This window comes from Lepidochelys kempii, chromosome 1, assembly GCF_965140265.1.
Source record: "Lepidochelys kempii isolate rLepKem1 chromosome 1, rLepKem1.hap2, whole genome shotgun sequence".
NCBI classification, from domain to species: Eukaryota; Metazoa; Chordata; order Testudines; family Cheloniidae; genus Lepidochelys; species Lepidochelys kempii.
In genome coordinates this window covers 340,770,444-340,793,847 of record NC_133256.1, presented here as the reverse complement: position 1 = coordinate 340,793,847, position 23,404 = coordinate 340,770,444, and the positions used below count along the sequence as shown (strand labels likewise).

General features: G+C 45.3%; 1 protein-coding gene across 3 annotated transcripts in view; it reads right to left on the bottom strand.

Annotated features, from left to right (window-relative positions):
• The window catches only part of SFMBT2 (Scm like with four mbt domains 2), a 189,645-nt gene that overhangs the window by 54,335 nt on the left and 111,906 nt on the right, over window positions 1-23,404 (bottom strand). For all 3 annotated transcript variants that reach the window (XM_073328829.1, XM_073328832.1, XM_073328828.1), the window contains 3 exons: window positions 17,678-17,779; window positions 15,716-15,863; window positions 8,571-8,653 (listed from right to left, as the gene is read on the bottom strand). In XM_073328829.1, the coding sequence (XP_073184930.1) occupies window positions 8,571-8,653; window positions 15,716-15,863; window positions 17,678-17,779 (333 nt within the window). The remainder of the gene's footprint in view (window positions 1-8,570; window positions 8,654-15,715; window positions 15,864-17,677; window positions 17,780-23,404) is intronic.

Here is a 23,404-nt window from a genome sequence, read left to right as displayed (position 1 = left end):
TAGGACCACCTAGGCCAAGAACTCACCAACATTCAAAAACTGATTTAGATGGGTATGAAGAATATCTAGAGTTATCATAAAGACAACTTCTGGAAGAGATATTCAAGCTTGTGCTTCAGGGCTTAAGCCAAATCTTGACTATCAGAGACCAGAATGAGACATAGGTGGGGGAGGCAAATTATTTCACATCTGCCTATTGCGGGTCTCTGCACCTTCTTCTGAAGCATCTAGTGTTGGCCACTCAGAGACAGGATACTGGACTAGAGGGACTATGGGTCTGATCCAGTCTGGTAACTCCTTTGTTCTCAGAACCAAATTTCCAGAGCAAACCCTCAATCTGCATGTACAGATTAGATAACTGTGCATCCATTTACTCACAGAGTTCCCCAATTTGACTGTGAGCTTGTCTGCAAGAACAATTAGTTCACGGCAAACTGGGGTGTGAATCTACAGTTTGTTAGTACACTTTGATCTAGTCCTCTTTGAAATAGGACTAGATCAAAGCCCATTAACAGTCTGTTAATTTGCGTCAGCTGACAGTTAGTCCACAGAGGGCTACTGTGGAGTAGATTCACATTCCACTTGCCACAAACTAAAACATTTGTGTAGATAAGCCCTTAGTTCAGTACAGAGGGCCACATCTTCAGCTGGTGGAAATGGACATAGCTCCATTCACTTGAACACAGGTTGACTTCATGTCAAAGTGTTGAGTTCTGCTGATGTACACCAGATAAGGATCTGGCCAAGAGTTGTAATGGCTAATCTATAGCACACAGCTCTGAGAATATGGCCCTTGCCAATTTTTCAGCCTTTTGAGAATAAGCATGTATCTGTCAATGTTAATTACCACCAAGATCTATCCTAGTGTATTACTAAGGTTTGGTTTTTCCAGAGTGATATAATAAGTTTGAAGATTTTTTATTTTATGTGTACTTTATTATAGGTGGGGCTGGCAGTACTGCCGATTATTAAGGTTGCCTGACACTTCCATTAGAAGACCCTGTTTTCCGTTGTTTATAACTTTGCCAGACTTTAACCGCTTGGGCTGAAATTTTCCATGTTGGGTGTTTGCATCATGCTGAATATTTTGGAAAATTTCAGCCACAAGGATTTGGTGTTTCCGAGAACAAGACTAGGGAAATGTCCATGTTAAAAATTTCTGCTGGTCTTATCTTTGACGAGCTCTAGCTTCTCAATGATTTGGTGCAGGGAGTTGAAATTTAGCAGGGGGTGGGCCTTTGTGGCAGGGATGTGCCTTTTGCTATCCCTGTAAAACTCTGCCCAAATTTAGCCAACTAATAAGTCTTTGAAAAGTCACAATGAGCACGTGCTCAGTAGACTTGTTAGAGAGTGGCAGATTAATTCCCCAAAGATTCCACCTGCACTGGGCATGCTCCAGCTGGAGTTGCAGGGGGCCTAGCAGGACACTCTCTGCAATTGCAGCTCCCAGCTGCTCCGGGCCAGGCCAGGTCTGTGTCTCTGCCTGGGAACCGGAATTGAAGCAGGGAAAATGTCTCTCCTGTTCTGTCAATGACATTCCTTCTCCCCACTCCCTGCCCCACTTGCCCCAGGCAACAGGGAAGAGGAAGCCAGACTGAATGCAGAGAGGACAAGAGCCAGACTTGGGATGGGATGGAGGAGATTGGGACTGAAAGCTGGAGTGGGAGAAGAGGGAAACTGGGGCTGGGAGCTGAGTGGAGGAGACTGGGGCTGGCTGGGCAAGGAGACTGGGAGCCAGGACGGAAATTGGAGGGACTGGAAGCCAATGAGTGGGGGAGATACTGAGATCAGACAAAGGGCAGGGAATAGGGTTGGCTAGGCAAGGAGACTGGAATTGGGAACCAGTAGGGAGGGAGAAAGCAGGTGAGGAAATCAGGAGAGAGATCTGGTGAGGAGCTGGGGGGGAGAACTGGAACTGGCGGGGTAAACAGACTGGGACAAGGGGCTGGGGTGCTGAGATTGGGCTAGAAGCCCAGAGAGGGAAACTGGCACTGGGAGTCAGTGGGGATGGGGAACGTGGGTGACTGCGGGCGGGGGGGGGGGGGCAGAGATGAGGAAGAGAAATAGAATGAGGAGTGGAGACGAGAGAACTGGGACTGGCTGGGCAAGGAGACTGGGAGTAGGAGTGATGTTGGGGAGACTTGGACAGAGAATCCAGAGAGGTGTGCTCATGACTGGCTGGGCAAGGAAATTGAGACGGGGATGAGAGGTCTGTGGAGTGGAGACTGAGATTGGCCAGGTGAGGAAAATGGGACTGGGACAAGGAGCCAAGGGTAGGGAAGAGACAGGGCAGGGACTGGTTGGAAGACAGAGGGCAGATGGGATCTAGCTGGGAGAGAAACAGGAAGAAGAGTCTGTGCCCACTAGGGCACTCTCACCTCCACAGGATAACAACCTACTACTGCTATCAGTTTCTCTGTTAGCTCAAGTGGCAGAGGTCCGTGGCACAGATCTAAAGATTCCAACCCTGCTGATGACTCATGTGGATGTCAATATGGTGCCACATGATAGAATTCCTGGAGGGGGTGGGGTTCCAGTTTGCTTTTTTAAAAAGCTAGGAAATTACCCACAAAAAACTATGTTAAAAGAACATTATCATGGCTGCAAAATCAAGCCCTCAAAATTTAGGAAATGCCAGAATTAAGGCTGCCTGCGCAACCTAAATTTGGCCCCCTCGTGCGTTTGCATTATGATACAATCTTTAATTACACAACCACACGCTAGTTTTTCAGAAGGACTGCTGACTCAGTCAGTGAGCAGGATGGACCTACTCTGGGATGAATCAGGTTTGTGTAGAGAAGGCCTCTTGTCTGTGGGACCCCTGCTTCATCTGTTGCTGAAGTTAAAAGGTGCAGTGAAGAAGCAGGGGATTGCAGGAAGAGAAAGGATGATCTCATAATTCAGGCAACTGATTGCTGCCCTAGAGAATTGGATTCTATCCTTGTCTCTGCCACAGACTTCTTATGTGATACTAGGCAGACTCTGAGGTCTGATTTGCAGAAGTGTCAAGCAGTTGCAGCTGAAGTCAACAGGAGTGAACAGATAAAATGCTAGTGTAACCCACACACCTCCTGGGTGTGGGGTTCTGTCCCCTCTAGTGGCACCGAGACCACTTAGAGATTAATGAGTCTGCTACGGCCTTAACTAAGAAGCATGTGGTTTTTAGCTCATGCAGTACAGAGGCTCATGCATTTAGCTCCCAAGGTCCCAGGTTTGATACCGACCACCGGGGTGTCTCGGTATTTCACTAGCCACTGCTGAGTACTCTGAAAAATCAAATGGTAGGTGTCTCAAATTGGGTACCCAAAATTAGTGGAATTTTGACCGTTGTTTTTTGGTGTCCATGTTTCCCCATCTGTAAAATAGGGATAATATCTACTCATTTCACAGGATTATTAAGATAATAAATCCACTAATGAAGCATTCAGATACGCACCATAGAAAGACCATGAGGCAGTTAATCATTCTGTCTTCAGATCCGGCATGAACTGTGTTCAGTAAATAGGGTAAGAGGGCCACACATTGAACAACAAGTAAAATAGCTGCTCATTAAGTGAGCACCATCCATCCTGTGCACCAAACCAGGCAGTGATCCCATGGATGCGATCATGTTATTAAAGAATGTATCATAATCCATATGCACAAGTGTGTGTGGGGGGGTGAATTAAGGTTGCCTGGGCAACCTTCATTCTGGCATTTCCTAACTTTTGGGTGCTTAACATTGAAACCTGACTTATTTTTATAACATAGGGTTGTGTGTGTAATTTTGATTTCAACACATAAAAGACACTGAATCAAAGAGTTCACACACCTATTTCTAAGTGTGCCCTTTGGGCCAGATCCTCAGCTGGTGTGAATGAATTCAGCTCTCTTCACATCAATGGCTACAGCTGTGTTTGCTTCAGCGGAGATTTACAACAGCTGAGGATCTGGTCATTCATGATTTTGTGAGGCACTCATATACCATAGCAACAGGGATCCATATAAGACCTTAGCTAGATAGACAGGCATGTGGGCAGAAAATTAAAATCACAATTTGCAACAATGCACACAACAGAAGCAGACCATTCACCCATCCCCCGCACAACCCTAACAACAAAACAGCCACACACCTAACAGAACAAAGAAGGATTCCCACTTTCAGTTCCCACAGAAGCCCCGGGACCCTATAAAACCTCCTCAGATTCCCAAACCCACACGCATCAGCCTTTTCCAAATGCCCATCCCAAGAGTCTTCTGCTCACGCAGGTACATTCCCCCCTGCCCCATCCCCATTGCTCCCTTTCCCTTCACCTTTTTTCCCATTTTGCTGACCCCCTTCCTAACTAACCCCCCCTCCAAACTAATTATGGAATTGACCTGACGTTTTCCTCCATCACACTGTTCACTCTACTTATGTATTATACTCCTCTCCTCTACGATGTGTCTGTCTTGTCTATGTAGACTGTAAACTCTTTGGGGCAGGGACTACCTGCTACTCCGTGTTTGTACAGCACCTAGTACAATGGGACCTCGATCTGGGTTGGTCCCTATACATCACCATAATAAACATGATTATTAATAACTGTGATTAATCCAAGATAATATTGGGTTCCATCCTGCATCCCTTCCACATGAGCCATGGGACAATGGCTTTCATCTTGACTAGGATAAGTAGACACCTTTCGGTCAAGCTTAACCAATACATGCTAGTTGAGTCCAACCTAAACTCAACCTCTTTTCCTCATCAAGACATGAGTGTTATCATTAACGTCCCTGGAACTACTCACGTGACTAAAGGCTGCAGGATGAGGCCTTTATTTCATTAAGATTTTTTGCAAAAATGAAAAAATTTGTTGCACACAGGAGCTATTTCCATGCTTTCCTTATCATCTGGAATATTCAAAACCACACCAGCACCCAGACAGGCTTCCCGCTTCTAAAAGCAGCGAATGGGCCAAGTTTACAAGACATCAGAGTGAGTTTGTTGAAATGTTTTTTATGCCGGCTAACAAAGAAACACCATCTATCATCACTCAGGTTCCTTTTGTTGTGATGCAGCGCCGGAGGCTAATTTATAAAGAATCAATGGCAAACCAGTTAGCTGGGAGTTTATTTTCCTAAGCATTTGGCCACATCAATCCATTTCATAACTGCCTCTGCTTGCTAAATAGCCCCAAGGGAAATGGTTACAATGTATCCACTTCGCTGCCAGGTCTCCTTGTGCTAGGTGGAAGACATGACTAAAAAAACCCCGTTTGTAATAAACATTCCATCAAAGAGCCGCACTTAGCTTGGTAACAAATGGACCAACTGCAGGCAGAAGGGATAGCTCAGTGGTTTGAGCATTGGCCTGCTAAACCCAGGGTTGTGAGTTCAATCCTTGAGTGGGCCATTTAGGGATCTGGGACAAAAATGGGAGATTGGTCCTGCTTTGAGCAGGGGGGGTTGGACTAGATGACCTCCTGAGGTCCCTTCCAACTCTGACAGTCTATGATTCTATGGTAGGGATGTCAGGCAGATGACAATGGAGAGACAGCAGCTCTCTGTAGAGAACTGTTTTATCAGGAGTCAAATAATAACAGACACGCGTTTGTACAATGAATGTTAAAAAAAAGTTATTAGAACTGATTTAATCTTTGGAGGCCAATCTCGGGGTGGCTGGCATTGTGAGCACAGCTCTAGTGCCTAATGAAAAGAAAAAAAAACGAAGGCAGATAAAAAGAAGGAAAGAAAGAAAGAAACGGAAAGGAAATGTGACAATCACCACCAGGATCATTTATTTGCATGTTATCATATCCCTGACTCCCACTCTCCATCAGTTCCTGTGTTTTAGATTATAAATTCTGCCAGGCAGGGTGTTCCTTTCATACAGGATAGTACAATGCAGGACAATATGGGGACTCCCAACCTGAGGTGAGACCTGATCCAAAGCCCACTGATGTCAATGGGTGTCTTTCCAGTGCCTTTAATAGGGTTTGGATCTGGCTTTGGGGCCTCTGAGCTCTACCATAATAAGAAAGAAAGAAGGACCACCTACAACGATTCTAATATACACATCAGATGACCTTTAAATACAGTCACGCCGCAGACATATAAGAAAAGCCACGCTGTAGAAAGGGTGATGTAAAGTTCCCGACCCTGATCACTCCATCGGCAGCACAATGCTGCTGTGCAACCCCAGTTTAACAAGATGGAAGGTGCACTGCAAACTCGGGAAAAGCGCGCAATGTACGTGAGACAGCAGCCACACCATGCTGCTCCTAGGCTCGCTGTGATACATCATGCCGGTAGCGGGGACAAAGCAAGACAGAGAACACAAGAAAGTAGGTGTGGCCAAAGGGACACTGACCGCAATGTATGCTCCTCATTAAAACGCTTGTGCTGTGACCCAGTTCTGCACATCACAGCAGTTCCATGGTGGGGGGGACTGCAAGAGAGGCTGCCCAGGGAAATCCAGGCCCATCGTGCCCTTTGATCTACAGCGATTCTCTCCCAGAGTAGCATAGCAGGGGAATGACAGGTGGGGGAATAGCTTGTGCGTCTTCTGCCACACAAATCGACAGCCCTAAGCACCACACATAGATGCAAGGGTTTCGAATGCTATTAAGAGTCCCTGCGCTTTAGTGAAGCTGCTGCCCAAAGAAGATTCTACCCCTTCATTTCCTCTCAGATCCCAGGCCCAAAGCCCACTGACTCAGCCCGAGCATGAGAGCAGGCAGCAATTGACTCTATGGCTAGAAAATGAGGAGTGAGCCTGGCAAAACTGCACCGACATCAAGCATTTCAGGCCGATGAATGACTGCTCATAAAGTGACCACAAGGAATCAGCTGCCCACCTGGTTCAAACACTGTATTACTTTGTACCGTTTCAAAGGAATTTGGGGCCCGAATTGCTAATGGGTGCCATGCTCCGATCAAGAAGGCAATCATTCTCTCACACGGACACCAGGCAAGAAGCGCGCCGAACGCTGAAAAGACAGAAGGTTAATGCTTTGCTTAATGAGCGGTGGACTCCTATACATTAAGATTCATAGACGCACAGCTCCATTCCTAAGAACAGCCCAGCTAGGCACGGTTTCCAAAGCTTTTATGAGCCTGCAGTGTCATGATGTACAGCACACTCGCACACAACTCCTGCTGTATTAGGGAAACTCAAACACTCCCAAATGATGGAGCTTCCGCCTGGCTCAATGAATGTCCTACTTACCTATACCTCGATGACTTCACTTAGCATCATCAAGGATCTACAACCTATCCTGAAGAACAATCCCTCACTCTCACAGGTCTTGGGAGACAGGCCAGTCCTCACTTACAGACAGCCCCCAAACCTGAAGCAAATACTCACCAGCAACCACGCACCACACAACAAAAACACTAACCCAGGAACCTATCCTTGCAACAAAGCCCGTTGCCAACTCTGTCCACGTATCTATTCAAGGGACACCATTATAGGACCTATTCACATCAGCCACACTATCAGAGGCTTGTTCACCTGCACATCTACCAATGAGATATATGCCATCATGTGCCAGCAATGCCCCTCTGCCATGTACATTGGCCAAACTGGACAGTCTCTACGCAAAAGAATAAATGGACACAAATCAGATGTCAAGAATTATAACATTCAAAAACCAGTCGGAGAACACTTCAACCTCCCTGGACACTCAATTACAGACCTAAAAGTCGCAATTATTCAACAAAAAAACTTCAAAAACAGATTCCAACGAGAAACTGCAGACCTGGAATTAATTTGCAAACTGGACAGCATTAAATTAGGCTTGAATAAAGACTGGGAGTGAATGAGTCATTACATAAACTAAAAACTATTTCCTCATGCTAATTTTCCGCCTACTGTTACTTACACCTTCTAGTCAACTGTTTGAAATGGGCCATCCTGATTATCACTACAAAAGTTTTTTTTCTCCTGCTGATAATAGCCCATCTTAATTAATTAGTCTTGTTAGAGTTGGTAGGCAACACCCATTTTTTCATGTTCTCTGTATATATATACTATATCTTCCTACTGTATTTTCCACCGCATGCATCCGATGAAGTGGGCTTTAGCCCACGAAAGCTTATGCTCAAATAAATGTGTTAGTCTCTAAGGTGCCACAAGTACTCCTCATTCTTTCTGTTAAAAACAAAACCCAGAAACAAGAGAAACACTCCAATGAGCAAATCAGCCCCTCAAAGTCAATGGGAGTCTTTCCATAGACCTCAATGGACTTGTACAGTATTATTAATTTTTTAAATCATGGTAGCACCTACAGTTCTCAACAAAGATCAGGGCCCATCGTGCTGGGTGCTGTACAAACATAGTAAGAGACCTGAAGAGCATGCAATCTAAATAAGCAAGACAAAGAAAGTATTATTACTCCCATTTTACAGATGGGGAAACTGAGGCACGGAGAGATTAAGTGAGTTGCTTAGGCTCACACAGGAAGCCTGTGGCAGAGCTCCCGTCTCCCAGCCCAATGGTTTAACTACAAGAACACACTTTCTCCCAGGATCAGGCCCTTAGTTCAGAGCAATAAGTGGGTTTGTTCAAGCTTCGATCAACACCATCACAAAGGGAGAATAGATCTTACGTTTCTAAAGCAAAAGTGAGGAGCTGCCTCTGCTCCACATTGCTTCTGATAATCTGCCCAGTCAAAGTCCTGGCCAGAGTAACCTGTAGGAGAAGAAAACAGGGAAATATGGTAAGTCATTATTCCATACGGAGGAGAGAAAGAAAAAAATATTTCAATGCAGCAATAATTTGCACTTACATACCGCCTCCTCCCATCTAAGGCTCTCGATGCACTTTACAGACACTAATGAGTTAACCGCCACATGCTGTTGGGAGGCAGGTAATGATTATCATCCCAATTTAAATATGGGGAAACTGAGGCCTACCCTGTTTAAGATTACACAGTGAGTGAATGGCAGTGCTAGGAACAAAGACCAGACCTCCTAGCTCTGAGACATACACTTAACCCACAAGATCATCCTTCCTGCTTCCCTGTAAATACTTAGGGACTGAAATATTGTATGTATGGCATGGGTCCAGCACTCAAAGGAGAGTAAATGTTGTCACGCTGCTCTGTTTAATGCTAGTTTTATTTGCTATATTCTATGTGTCGTCCAAAATTACTTATTATTATTCTTTGTAGTGGGAGTACTCAGAGGCCCTCATCAGGGATTGTGGCCCCACTGCGCTAAGTGCTGTGTACTCACATATAACAAAAAGATGGCACCTGGATCAATGAATTTACAATGTGTTTAGTTACAACTCTCTATACACACCTGGTGTTGCTGGAACACAGCTTCCTCTAGGGTGTAGGGCAGCTGCTCAGTGGCACACGGCAGTCTACTGTGGGAGAGGAAATTCTTGCCACGAACAGCAGGGCAAACCCTCTGATCTTAATGAAAAGCACCATGGGATCTTTAATTCTACTCTATTCCAGTTCTAAATATCTTAGGTATTTATATGGCCTCCATCGCCATAATATCTGAACACCGCACACTCGTTAATGTACTGATCCTCACAACGCCCCTGTGACGTGTTAGCCCTGTTGTACAGATGGGAAACGGAGGCACACAGAAGTTATGTGACTTGCCCAAGGGCATTCAGGAAGTATAAGTGGAGCAGAGAAATGAACCCAGGGCTCTCAAGGCCTAGGTAGTGCCCCAACTTCCAGACCCATCCTTCCTCTCTAAAGGGCCTATTCAGAATGGAGATCACCTTCATTTAGAGGGCCTTGTCTGAAATAGCTCCAGCCCTGAGACTGTATGGAGCTTCATGTATCTCTCTTGCATGGATGTCTTGCACAACTTGGCTCTTTAGACTGTAAGCTCACAGTATGCATCCGATGAAGTGAGCTGTAGCTCACAAAAGCTTATGCTCAAATAAATTGGTTAGTCTCTAAGGTGCCACAAGTACTCCTTTTCTTTGTACCAATGAAAGTTTTTTCTGTATTTTTTTTCCTCCTGCAAATGAACTGCAGGTGCAAAAATTGCGGGTGCAAATTACGTCTGTAAAAAAGGAAGGGCAAGGTTTTGAACACGTATCGCTAAGAATCCTCTCGAGAGGCCAGAATTTAGATGAGATGAGATGATCCAGAAGAGGTCCCTTCTAATGACGGTGTACACAACAAATAAAATAGTACAGCACAGACAATCACAACAGGGTTGGCCTCTATGCGCTACAAAAATCAAAATGTTAAAGTCATATTAATAATTATATAACAATTATGTAATACCAATAACTGGCCAAAAAGCAAGAAATGGAAATTCATGAGGAAACAATCAGAGTTTAGTCAAAAAAATGGATAGTGTTTTTCATGGAAAATTTTAATTTTCTCTGAAATTTTATGTGAAACAGTTTTGGCTTTTTAACACAACACTGATGCCAAAAAATGCTCAGATTTCAGAGACAAAAATATTTTTGTCCCCCCCCCCCCCCCGCCCCTTTCAATCCCCTTTTCCCCAGTTTTTCATGCTTTCTTGGTTTTTCATGGAAAATGAAAAAATACAGTGAAACAAAACATTTTCTGCAAACACGTCATTGAGGACGAAAGGCTGTTTTTCATCAAAACACATTTTCGGCTGAAAAATCTCAACCAGCTCCAAGGAAAAAAAAAAAATCTTTCTAGCCAAGTAAGTCTTCTGCGTGACACAATGGAATGGAAAACAAAACAAAGGGCATACGTAACTTTTTGTCTTAATGAGTGCATCCTACAGACCTACCACTCTCTAGCATTGCTACTAAGGCTCTGCTAAAATGTGCCACAACTGTTGAACTTTAGCCCTGAAGCAACAATTCTACCAAGGCTGAGGAACAGTAATAAACGATATGTGAAGACAGTTAGAATATCAGGGTTGGAAGGGACCTCAGGAGGTCATCTAGTCCAACCTCCTGCTCAAAGCAGGACCAATCCCCAATTTTTGCCCCAGATCCCTAAATGGCCCCCTCAAGGATTGAACTCAAAGCTGTCCGACTACATTGCTGTCAGAAGAAATAAAAAGCTGGATACATTCTAAAGGTTCCCCCATCTCCAATTAAAACCCAGCAGACAGTTTTTGGATCTTTTGTTGTAAGCTACATGAAAGCTTTGCAGTGAAGATGGGAAAGGCATGTGGCAGTGGATTCAACGGTAGGCTATCCAATTGTCATTCCACAATCATTTTACGGCCTGATCCTGCACCGTTGAAATCAGTGGAAATTTTACTACTGACTTCAACAGTGACAGGATTAAGAGAAGAGCTACAAATGAGTATGCCGCAACTCACGAATATTAAGATTCAGAGGCAGAAGGGTGATGACTCCAAGAGCTGGCACTCACTAATTCTGCCTGCAAAACATGTTTGGACCTAGCATCTTCTGATCCACGTTGCAGACCTCACTTGCGTGAGCTAAATGAGTAGCTCCATTAGCAGGTTGCATTAGTAAACCGTTATCCTCTTGTGGCTCAATGTACATTGACTCACTTTGCTAATGCGTTTGACATGCTGCCCACAAAACTGGGGGACAAAGAATGTGCTATTATCTTGTCTGCACAACACTGGAAGAGACTAGTGGCTTACTCAGAAGTGAATATAATACAAATGTACTGAGCGTTCCTTTAGTAAACCTTACAAATAGTAGCTCTACTGAAATGTTTCCCCCTCTCTTAATAGCTCATAAAAAGAAACAATGGCTGTTACTCTAAAGGGAAGTGGTCTATAAATCCAGTCCTAATAAATATAAACTGCCTGTTCAATGTTTATACAGAGGTAGGAACTGGCTATTCATTTTTGGCACGATATATAAAAATACTGCTCTATTTCTAGCAACATATATTTACAACTCCAGCACATGACTCATCGACTGTACATTTTCTCGGTCAACCTCTGCTTTACAAAAGATGCGGTGGTGTGCATGTAAAAGAGGGATGGATATTCTACATATAAAAAGCGCGGTGATCCTGAATAATCAGACAGGCCACACTATGCCTGGTGGAACAAACTATTATTGTCTCCTTTAAAATGCTGGTTCTAAGCAATGAAAGTAAGATAACATTATAATCATGGAACCTTATCGTCACTGAAAGTTATCCAGAGAATAGAGCCTAAATATACAAGAACAAAGACTCCTTGTACAAAGAAGAAATTCTCAGCAGTGGCTTTGCTTTCTCATCTCCTCCTGTATATCAATTTGTGGACTTTTCCTACAGATGGGCATTTTGCTAGCAAGTCTCTTCAGTGTCTTTTCTACATGGAAAAGCTCCTGGCCAGAAACTTCTTGACACAGAATCATATGAAAGCAGCTCAGGCTCTCTGCTAAAATGGATACTTGCACTTTACATGGCAGGTAGGAATCTAGTGAGGAATGATATTATTCCCTCCTCTTTATTGATGTGGTATATTTAAGGCTGAGAGTTTGTCACGGAAGTCACGGGTTCTGTGACTTTCCATGACCTCTGTGACTTCTGCAGCAGCCAGTGCAGCTGGCTCAGGCAGCCCCTGGGCCCAGTCTCAGGCCACCCCCCACCCCCGCAGCAGCAGGAAGAGTTTGGGTGTGGGTGGGGGGCTCAGGCCTGGGGTACAGGAGGGGTTGAAGGTTCTGGGTGGCGCTTACCTTGGGGGGGGCTCCCCCGGAAGCAGCAACATGTCCCTCCCTCAGCTCCTAGCTCCGCGTGCTGCCTCCACCCGCAGGCACCGCCCCTGCAGCTCCCATTGGCCACGGTTCCCGGCCAATGGTTGCTGCGGAGCTGGCAGCACGTGGAGCTAGGAGCTTAGGGAGGGACACGTTGCTGCTTCCGAGAAGCCAGGTAGGGAGCCTGCCAGCCCTGCCAATTCCATTACCCCAGCACCAGCGGGGGTCCCTGGCTGCTCCCACCCAAGCATCCTCAGCGCCCCTCAGACCACCACCCCCAGCACTTGCGGTGCCCCCTCTGTGCACCCACCCTGTGAACCCGGGGCCGCCTCCCCCCCCAGCACTCAGGCCCCCCCAGGGCCTCCCCCCAAGAACCCATGGGCCCCCCCTGGGCCGCCCCCCCCCAGCACCCATAGGCCCCCCCCAAGCACCGCGGCACTCCCAAGATTTAGTCAGGGGTATAGTACAAGTCACGGACAGGTCACAGGCTGTGAATTTTTGTTTACTGCCCGTGACCTGTCCATGACTTTTACTAAAAATACCTGTGACTAAAACTTCGCCTTCGATATATTTCATCAGGTGCCTGTTCACACCATTGTTGTGTTTTGGAAACAACTAATTTCTGTAGCTCTCCACCCCTTTATATTTGTCCTGTTTGTTTCTCAAATGTTCAAGGCTGATCCTGTCCTGTTCAGAAAGGGCTAGAGAGACATGGACTCATGTAAGTTCCCCCAGTACTCTTTGCCAGTTTGGTTACATTTTTATTTCCCATATACTTTTTAAACCAGGGATTTAGAATAGCTCAGACCTCCGATTGCATTAGAGTGACAGACACAGCATTTGTCAGATGAAAAGGCTTTCAACACCCAGAGTGTTAAGATGTATTTTGGGCACAGAGCCATTAAACACACCAGAAGTAATATGTTAATGTACTCTGTATGGATATCTCCCATCTTCCTCATGTCATTTCTTACACATCCCCTTCAGGATTCTTGATTCAACAGCCGCACCTAGCAGACGGGAGATTTTCGGTTTGCTAATTTAACATGGTTTCCATGCATGTCTATTACTGGGCTTTGATCAAGAGGATTTGTAATGATTCCTCAAGAACCTTCAGGAACCCAGATCACTGGAGGTGGTACTATACATCTATTTTCTCTTTAAACATTCCTGGCCCAGGTACAGAAACAAGTGCAGTAGTCTCCAGAAGTGCAGCTATGCTGCTGGCATGCCAAAAAAATCTGGCATCAAATGCAGAAGTCAAGGCAACCTGAATCATAAAATTCTGTATCACAAGGCCTTTGTATCACCTTGAATTGAAAGCACGTGGTATGGAACTTATGAAGCCATGGCCACTATAGAGAGAAACGTATCGTCTATTGTCTTAGTTAATTAACAGGCCTGTATGAGATGGATTCTGAATAGATAGGTTACTTGGTCAAGAATGGGGTGGCTATGGGCAAATGCCAAGATTTATGAGCAGTGAAGCTGATAACTGTGGTGCAGTGGAATCAGGGGACCTGGGTTCTGGCACTGCCAGTGACCTAATATGAGTCCTTGGGCAAGTTACTTCACTGTTCTGTGCCTCAGTTTGCCTTATCTAATTAGACCATAGGCTCCTTGGGGGAAGGCTTGGCAACGTGTCTGTTCAGTGCTTATGATGCTAGGGTCCTGTAATACAAATGGAAAACTGGAGACAATGGTTTTGGCTCAGGCCCTATATGAAAGGGAATTAACTCAACCATTCTTTGAGGAAATAGTTTTCCTAACAAACATTTGCGAACACTTAAGCACGCACCTTGGTGTCAAGCAGTATTGAAATCAGTGCCAAGAGGCCACACTCGTTCCCCCTAGACCTAGCAGAACAGAAGAGGATACATTCTGTCTGCAGATGTGAGTATACAGCTGCCACTGACTTCGGCGTGGGCTTCAGATTAAGCATATGCTGAAGGGTTTTTGTTGGATCTGTGCCCAGTACCTTGTATGGGTAAACCCACTAGAAGCAGAGTTTTAACCCCCTAACCCTGTTAGTGTGACAATGGAACAGCAGCTTACAGGCTAGCATGCAGCAGCCTTTTATTTCAAATTTAAATAAACCTCACACCCACCAGATGTTATGGTGAAAAAAAATTACAATTTTGTCTCAAGTGGTTTTTTGCGGCCACCAGAATATCAATTTTAGCAAAAAAAAAAAAAAAAATTGCAGCATTATGGCTGATCTTGTACTGAAGTAGATGGACTTTGGAGTTTCAAAAATTACCCCCTTTCCAAGGTTTTCTAAAACTGGAACCATTTATCAGAGTTGAAGCAAAATGAAAAAGCTCCAATTGAAAATTCTCAGATTTTGTTGCGTTTCTTTTGTCTTCCAATCCTCATTCTCCCACCAATGTATTGTGTGTTCTTGGGCAGATAACTTCTTTGTGCCGCAGTACCCCCACCCCCCGGACCTGCAGAATGGCCCCTTTTATATCCATGGACCACTCATTATCAATCTCCCTTAGCTACTTGCCATATTATCTGAGCACCTCACAATGTTAAATGTATCTTCACTACACCCGTGTTTGGCAGGGCAATGCTATTAGCCCCATTTTACAGATGGGGAATTAACGCGCAGAGATGCTAAATGACCTGCCCAAGTCCAAACAGGAAATATGTGAGAGGGGCAAGATTTGAACCCCCAATTCACCCTAACCACTGGACTATCCTTCCTCTCTGGATACAGTAATGAGGGGAGCATAATATGGCCTTCAATTTTCATACAGCACCGTGAAGGTGTTGAGTATTATAAAGATCCATGTTACAAGAATTCATTATATTCTGTGTTGTTTTAGCTGTGTCGGTCCCAGGACATTAGGCTTTTTAATCAACTTCAGTACAGCACATAATGCACGTCAATAAATAAAACCATTTATAGGACCAGCTCATCAGCTCCTCCAATTTACTCCAGCTGTGGATTTGGCCCATTTCATTTATTGTAATTTTTTCCAGACAATTAGCACTTCTATCTTCCAATATAAATTGGAATGCGATTTTTAAAGGCATCAAGAGAGCCAGTTTGTCTTTTGTTAGGGGTAAAACAATATCAAAATACCGACCATCAAAATGCATAATACAGACCCTTAGGAGGTGTGAGATTGACTCCGTTTTTAAGGCACCATTGTACTGGTAAGATCCCTAAGGAATCAGCATGGCAGAGCATTGAGATTTTGCTGGGTTCGGGTCTCAGGTCATCAATGGTCACTTGTAAATAATGATTGTTAAAAACCTGAAGGGAAGAAAACAGGCCACTGTTAATTTACAGTAAAGCACACCACATTGGGGTAAAACAACATATTTGGTTGTCAGCATAATTCTCCATAGCTTGATGTGCAGGCATCAGCCAGGAGGGTTCATTTATCAGCATAGAGAGTCGAAATAGGCTCCTGAAACGCCATTGCAAGGGATGGAACTAGGAGTTGTATTGATCATGTCTGCAGTGTGGGTGAAACTCATCTGTAGGCAGAGAGCCAGCAAAGGCTATGCACCACTTTCTCTCCCACTCAAAAGAGGATGAAAGCAGGATTCAAAGGGCTCGGGACTTCGTGCTGTCCTTTGGAACAGGGGTGAGTCCCACCTGTTGTGTCACATCATAGTTACCAAGGGACACACTCAGCTTGAGCTGACATGCCTGGGACCTCACATGTGGGCAGAACCTGGCCTGAAGTGTGTTATCTGAAGCCTTGTGGCAATGACTTTTACCAGACCAGTTAAGAGGGATGATAACATACTTGCTAATGTTTCTGCACCATCTAAGAGTCTGGGGCTGCTCACCAACTGAATTTGCTAGAAACAAATCCTGGCCCATCCTGGACTGGAGGTTGGAAGGGGCAAGGAGTCTCTTTCCCCTTCATGCGTGCCTGGGGCTTGATCCTGCATCCGCCAAAATCAATGGCACTGACTTAAAGGTGCAGGATTGGGCCCTGCCGCACACTGCCACTCGCTCTGCCTACGCAAAAGGAGTGAACTGGCTAAGGCAGTAGGAAGGAGGTGTGTCCAGCATGGTTGTGGGCAGGGCTTTTATATCGGTAGGAGAGAGAGGGTAGAACACTCATAAAGAAAGTGTAGTGAGTTCCCAAGCCAGCTCCTCTCAGCTGCTTACGCTGCACAGCTCACGTGCAGACAGGCAAGGTTTAGCTCTTCTTTAATTACCAGGCGGTGGTGGCCTTGTTGCCTGCTAGAAGGGCCATCAGCTAGATAGGGCAGACAGATGCTCAGAGGGCATGCCAGCTGTTTCTGGCATTGCACGGGTAGTGCAAATATTCTTAGCTACCAGCGTGGGCCTTGCAGAACCTCAATGGTGACACAACCTAACCAGAAAAGGCAATGCGGGTGTGAGGTGCCATTTTAACAGATCAGTCCCTGGTCAGTAATTTGGCCTGAAAAGCACCTGTTCACTGCTGACATACAAGGGACTGCAGAACGAATGGGCGTGTCTGTTGTTCTGGGACTCTTCGCAAGCATGAGGTTGTGCTCCTTTTTCCGGAGTCAGAGGCGAGTGGATAAGGAAAGAGGTTTTAGCATGATTTAGGGGTGCAAGCCCCTAAACCTCCCACTCCCTTTCCCTACGGAATGTGTATGTGACCACCAATGCTGTACCAGCTTTATTGGGCAGGAGGGAGAAAACATCCATACTCCCTGTCCCCGCCCTATCCTGCCCCCTCATCTGATGTGGTTGCCTTGATAGGCAGAATAGCTTCTGTATGGCCAGGGAAGGGCAAAGTGAGATGATGTTGCATGGGCAGCCCAGTCCCCTCTTCCTTGTGTGGGGGGAGAGATCTGCACACAGGGTCCCCCCAACGTGTAGGTCTAAGGGAGATATCACCCCATGCCAACTAACACAATAAAAATACATAGATGATCCATTAGGCGAAAGTAAGGTGAAGTGCAAGGATTTTTTTTAATGCACTTTTATTAGTCTGACCTCCAGCTAATGAAATTCCACTGGACAGTCATTTAAACAGGATTATTAACCATGGGTGGTTATTAACCTATAAGTTTGGGGCCAGCATGGTATTTTCAGTCCCACTTGCAAGAGCTCACCTTAGTCACTGATGCAGGACAGATATTAGAGGGTTCCCTCATGTCCACCGCCTCCAGCTTCATCCCCACTGTGAAGAAGTGACTCCTCAAATCAGCATGATCCTATGCATATATATGGGAAACAAGCAAACCTGCATATCAGCGATACCGGCCACAGACTCAGCATTTATGAGAACCAAGTGCCCCAGCATTTTATTTTACAAGAGGTACATTTGCCTGAAGTAATGAATCTGCCTGTATTGCCTAATTCATATGTTGCTCTGTGGCTTTGATTGCTTTCTCCGGGTGGACAGTTTTCCTAACAAAAGAAAGAAACCAAGTACAAACTTTTAAGGCAGACCAGAATAGGCAAGAGAATGAAAGGATCCCATATTAATGCTTGGATCCCTTAAGATGGATATTCGAGGCCAAATCTTTCATTCCTTAAACAGCCACAGCTTCCACTGACGTCACCTTAAATTTCTCAGTGGATGTTGGCGGCTCATGATGGTGAGCAGCTAGATTCTCATTTTCACAAAGGTGCTTCTGTGCTGGCCTTGCAGCATAACAGGATCTTAAATGGGACAGAGATGGATAGAATGTCGCCTGTGCAGGGGTCCCCGCATCTGGTGTAAGGGATCTACACCAGCCCTGTTCCTAGCCCCTCAGCCTGGGGGGCAGACTGGGCATTGTAACAGGGGAATGTTTCAGGCGGGTGGCCAGAGTGCACTGCCCTAGAGCTATTCTCCATTTCCCAAGGCCCATGGGGGAGATGTGAAGGAGAGCAGCCCGCAGGCTGCTCTAAATTTATACAACCGGCTAGGCAGGTTCCTATGTGACAAGAGAACACAGGAAGCACGAACACAACTTTAAAGAGACCTTAACCCATCCCCCACTCTGACCCTGACCAAACACAGGTAACTCAAAATTAGGCCCAGTGACCTTATTCAGGCTCTCTACAGTTGAGACAAGGGACAGTACTAGATGACAGCCATTTATTTTAAAAGCCAGGCAACGAGACCACACATTACTGCCTTAGGGCTATGTTAAGGCACACAAGGTGGGCACGAAGGGATCACACAGCAGTTGGGACACTCTGGCTGACTCAGCAAAACTGCCTGTGGTCATTAGTGCCCATCCAGCTCTGCTGGATGGTACAGAAGAGGGTAGGGGCCATGCCCCTGCCCCTTTGGCGAGCCTAGCTCTGGTGAAGGCATTCAGGGGATGCAGACCCCGGGATTGTGGCTGACCTCCGTGCAGCATCACAAGAGCTGGAGGGATGGATGGATCCTTGGTCCGGCCCTCAGCTTGCAGACCAGCACAGGAGTGGCAACAACCTGGCCCTACAGCCACACATGATTTCAACAAGGTTTCCCAAAAGTCACCACTCCAGCTGGCCCCCCTCAGCCAGACAGAATAGGCCAGAACAAGTCCTCAGATCCCAAAAGGCAGGCAGCAAGGTAGCACGTTTACAGGGCAGCGCGGGGAAGCCAGCCAGCCAGCACTATACCTGGTCTGTGCATAAGTAAAGGACTTCTGTCCCCAGGGCAGCGCCCTCCACAAACACTAAATCCACTAAGGGCCAGAGTCTACCAGTCTAACAGGAAGGATGGCGCCAGTGGTTACAGCTTTAGGCTGGGATTCAGAAGATCCACATTCAATTCCTTGCTCTGCCAAAGGCTTGCTACGTGATCATTGGCGGGGTCACCTAGTGTCTCTGTACCTCTGTCCCCCATGAATAAAATGGAGATATTAGTCCGTCCCTACTTCACAGGAGTGGTGCAAGGTTTGTAAAGTCTGAGAAGTGATCAAATAACATTATCTTACTCAGGCTGAGCAGTACCTTACTCTGCAAGGAGAAGATTTCAGTGGAAAAAGAGACTATGTGAATATGGGTGGCTGAATCTGGACCCAAACAGACACCCTGATTTGCTGGCCTGTGCATGAACGATTGATGGAGAGGTTTGTCCAGCGACCTAGGGAATTAATTTGGGTGTTCAAATGCCTTAATTGGCTTTTAAACTCTCAACCTCAGGCCCCAAACTGGGACGGTGCTAAACACTAATGTATCCTTTGCAAGGAGCAGGCAAGCCTTGTTCCCATGATTTAGACACCTATATCCTCAACAAAGGACATCACAAGTAGAAGCCCTAGGACCACATTGGATTAAGGATCACGTTTCAGTTTTATTAGCTCAAGAGTGATCTCCTTTCTGTGGTAAAATAGTATTTCCGAACCATCAGTCCATTAGCCAGTACATCTCCTGTGATAAGAGGTATTGTTTCACTTTAAAAAAAATGTGCTGGACTCCAAATTGCATGGAGAAAACCTACTTCTATCTAATAGTACTTGGCAATGCCATTCCCTTCTACATTCACCGCTACAGGTTATATTCCTGTCTTAAAGTGGTTTTATATTGATTCAAAGTAGTATGTCATTTTTCCCCCTAGAACTGTCTTTACTTATGGATTTAACAGTTTCTATTTTGGGGAACTTATGTTTCTAGTGACATTGAAAGAAGGGTTTTACAAGCTTCAGGAGAGACGGAGGAATCAGTGTTTTAATCTTGCTTTGCACTTCTATAGTACCTTTCATCAGAGGATCTCAAAGCACTCTAAAAAACATTAATGGATTTAGTCTCACTGCAGGGTAGATATTATTTTCTCCATTTTGCAGATAAGGAAACTGCCGAAGGCTAAATTAATTGCTTAAAGCTACACAGTAAATTAATGGCAGGGAAAGGAACAGAACTCAGGAGTTCTAGCCTCTGGCTGTATATTTTAACCATTAACAATAAAGCCTAGTGGTTATCTAGCGCTTTTCACCCATAGATCTCAAAGTGCTTTACAAAGGAGGACAGTATCTTTATCTCCATTTTACAGATGGGGAAACTGTGGCACAGAGAGGCAGTGACTTGAGATGCTTACTCATGTTTGGTAGTTATCATCCCCTCTGGCAAGGGGCCAGTCCTGCTCAGTTCTAATAGCACAATCTAGCCCACAAAGAGGGTGACGTCCCATTTCTACCAGCCTTACAGTGAGCAATATTTTATTCTGGGATCAGCCCCATTGCTTCAATGGGATTGCTCATGGAGTAAGGCAACTACTTGACAAGAGTAAGGGTAGCAGAATCTGGCCCTGTGTAAATAGTGCCTAGAGCGTATGATGGATGCTTCAGAAATGCATATCGTCATCACCACCAAAATCATCAGCTTTGCCACTGAATGTTTCAATTAGAGATGGGCGCGGTTGCAAAATTCAGACCCGAGTCCAGATCTAAATTTCAAAACCCCCAAAGTTTAGAAGCATTTGGACTGAGGATTTTGGTTTGGCCTGTTACAGACACTGGGTCCAGCCACGAAGTTCGTTTCTACGTTTTGAATGCCCCAACCATTTGCTTCAGAGTATATAGACAGGGATCATTTGCAAAATGTGCACTTGGGAACTAGGTTTGGACTGCAACACCTTCCCCCAGATCTGGGATATACAGCGTCGAAATATTTTGAAAGTCCAGATCCAGCAAAGCACTTAAGCATGTGCTTTACTTTGAATAAGTGAGTAGTCCCATTGATCTCAAAGGGGGTTGCTCATATGCTTAAAGTTAAATCCATGTTTAAGTATTTTGCTGATTGGGGCCTAAATACCTATATCCTATTGAGAATCATTTTTATCTGCATCCATTTCTGGAGCTGAGTTTTCTATAGCTAGTTTTTGTTGTTGCTTTCTTAAAGAAAAAATTAATTCAACAGAAAGAACAACTCTGTAAAAGTCTAACGATACATAGCATAGTTTTGTTTCAACAGCACTTCGGATCTTATTTTGCAGCCCAGCACCTTAATGTCTGAGCACCTTAATGTCTCAGCATCTTCCATGTAAAATCAATACCAATAGTGAAGTCCCTAGTGGACTTCATGGACTCTCTGGTATTTCTTTCTTTTTGGGGTCAAAACTCTACATACGGTAGAGGGTTTTTGGGGAGGAAGCGGGGGCTGGGAGGGGGCTGATTTGTTTTGTTCAACAGTTGAATAGGGATTTGGGAGTAAAAAGGGGTGTCACTGTGGAATGTCATTCTGATGACATTTGCATCACCCCTAAAGCCAGTTAGACTCTGGATTCACCTGATCTCCCCTGGAAGTTTGTTACACAATAACAATATTTATGAAAAATGTCTTAAACCACACACTTTCACCACAACAATAGCAGGGTGGGGGGAAAGGAAGGATCCAAAACACAGTCCTCCAGTCCCAGTGCTCTGACTGCTTTGGGCCACCGGGAATTGGCTAGGCTATGGCATATGCTGCTCTTCAAAACTCCAATTAACTGACATAATTTCCAAGAACAGGTTTCACTGAAGTGAAAGGAAAGCTTTTAATTAGTATTAGTCTCAAACTGATACACTGCATAATGAACTGCTCTCTCATTCCTGTATTCACACTGCTACACAATGTGCCATGTTAAACAGAAAAAACAGGAAAAAAAAAAAAAGGGACTCTCCTAGTCATTCCACATTGTGTTCTCTCTCCTGGTTTATTTCCTTCTATAAGGAAGACCGAGTGTTTTAGGTACCTTTCTTATATTTAAATCCTCATTAGGAGCTCCTTGTTCCCCCAAAACGGATGCCCTCTGCAGTGGGAGTTTGGGATGTATGAAGAAAGGGCTCACTTCCTGGAAAGCAGTGGGGGCTAGCAGATCCGGCTCTATGCTACAGCTCGGGAGACTGGGTTTTAATTCCTGGCTCTGCTGGGTGACCTTGGGCAAGTGACTTCATGTCTCTGTTTCCTCTCCCGCCCTTTGTTTGGCTTCACCTTTGGAGTCTGCCCTATTCGACATTGGTGAGGCCTCATCTGGAGTACTGTGTCCAGTTTTGGGCCCCACACTACAAGAAGGATGTGGATAAATTGGAGAGAGTCCAGCGAAGGGCAACAAAAATGATTAGGGGACTGGAACACATGAGTTATGAGGAGAGGCTGAGGGAGCTGGGATTGTTTAGCCTGCAGAAGAGAAGAATGAGGGGGGATTTGATAGCTGCTTTCAACTACCTGAAAGGGGGTTCCAAAGAGGATGGCTCTAGACTGTTCTCAATGGTAGCAGATGACAGAACGAGGAGTAATGGTCTCAAGTTGCAGTGGGGGAGGTTTAGATTGGATATTAGGAAAAACTTTTTCACTAAGAGGGTGGTGAAACACTGGAATGCGTTACCTAGGGAGGTGGTAGAATCTCCTTCCTTAGAGGTTTTTAAGGTCAGGCTTGACAAAGCCCTGGCTGGGATGATTTAACTGGGAATTGGTCCTGCTTTGAGCAGGGGGTTGGACTAGATGACCTTCTGGGGTCCCTTCCAACCCTGATATTCTATGATTCTATGATTCTATGATTCTATGAGTGAGAGATGGCCCATCATTATGCTGTCCCAGGAGCACACCGGACACTACTGTGATGAAGGGTGGCAGAATCCGGCCCTTTATAATTATTTTACAAGGTTCAACAGCTGAGAATCCAAAGCACATGCTTGAGCTGAAGCGTGAGGGAAGCTGCCAGCAATCCGGGGGAGCAGATTTCCGTCTATTCCAGGTGACTACGGCTATCAGAACCTGGCCCAAGAAGGGGTGGGGGCGGAGATGTCTTTGGCTGTTTCCGACATTTTATTCCCCCCATTTATGTATGAGCCAGACTATGAACCTTTACTCCCACGGCAGAGCAATTGCTCACCCCACGGACTGTAATGGAGCTAGATAGATGAGGATTTGGCCCA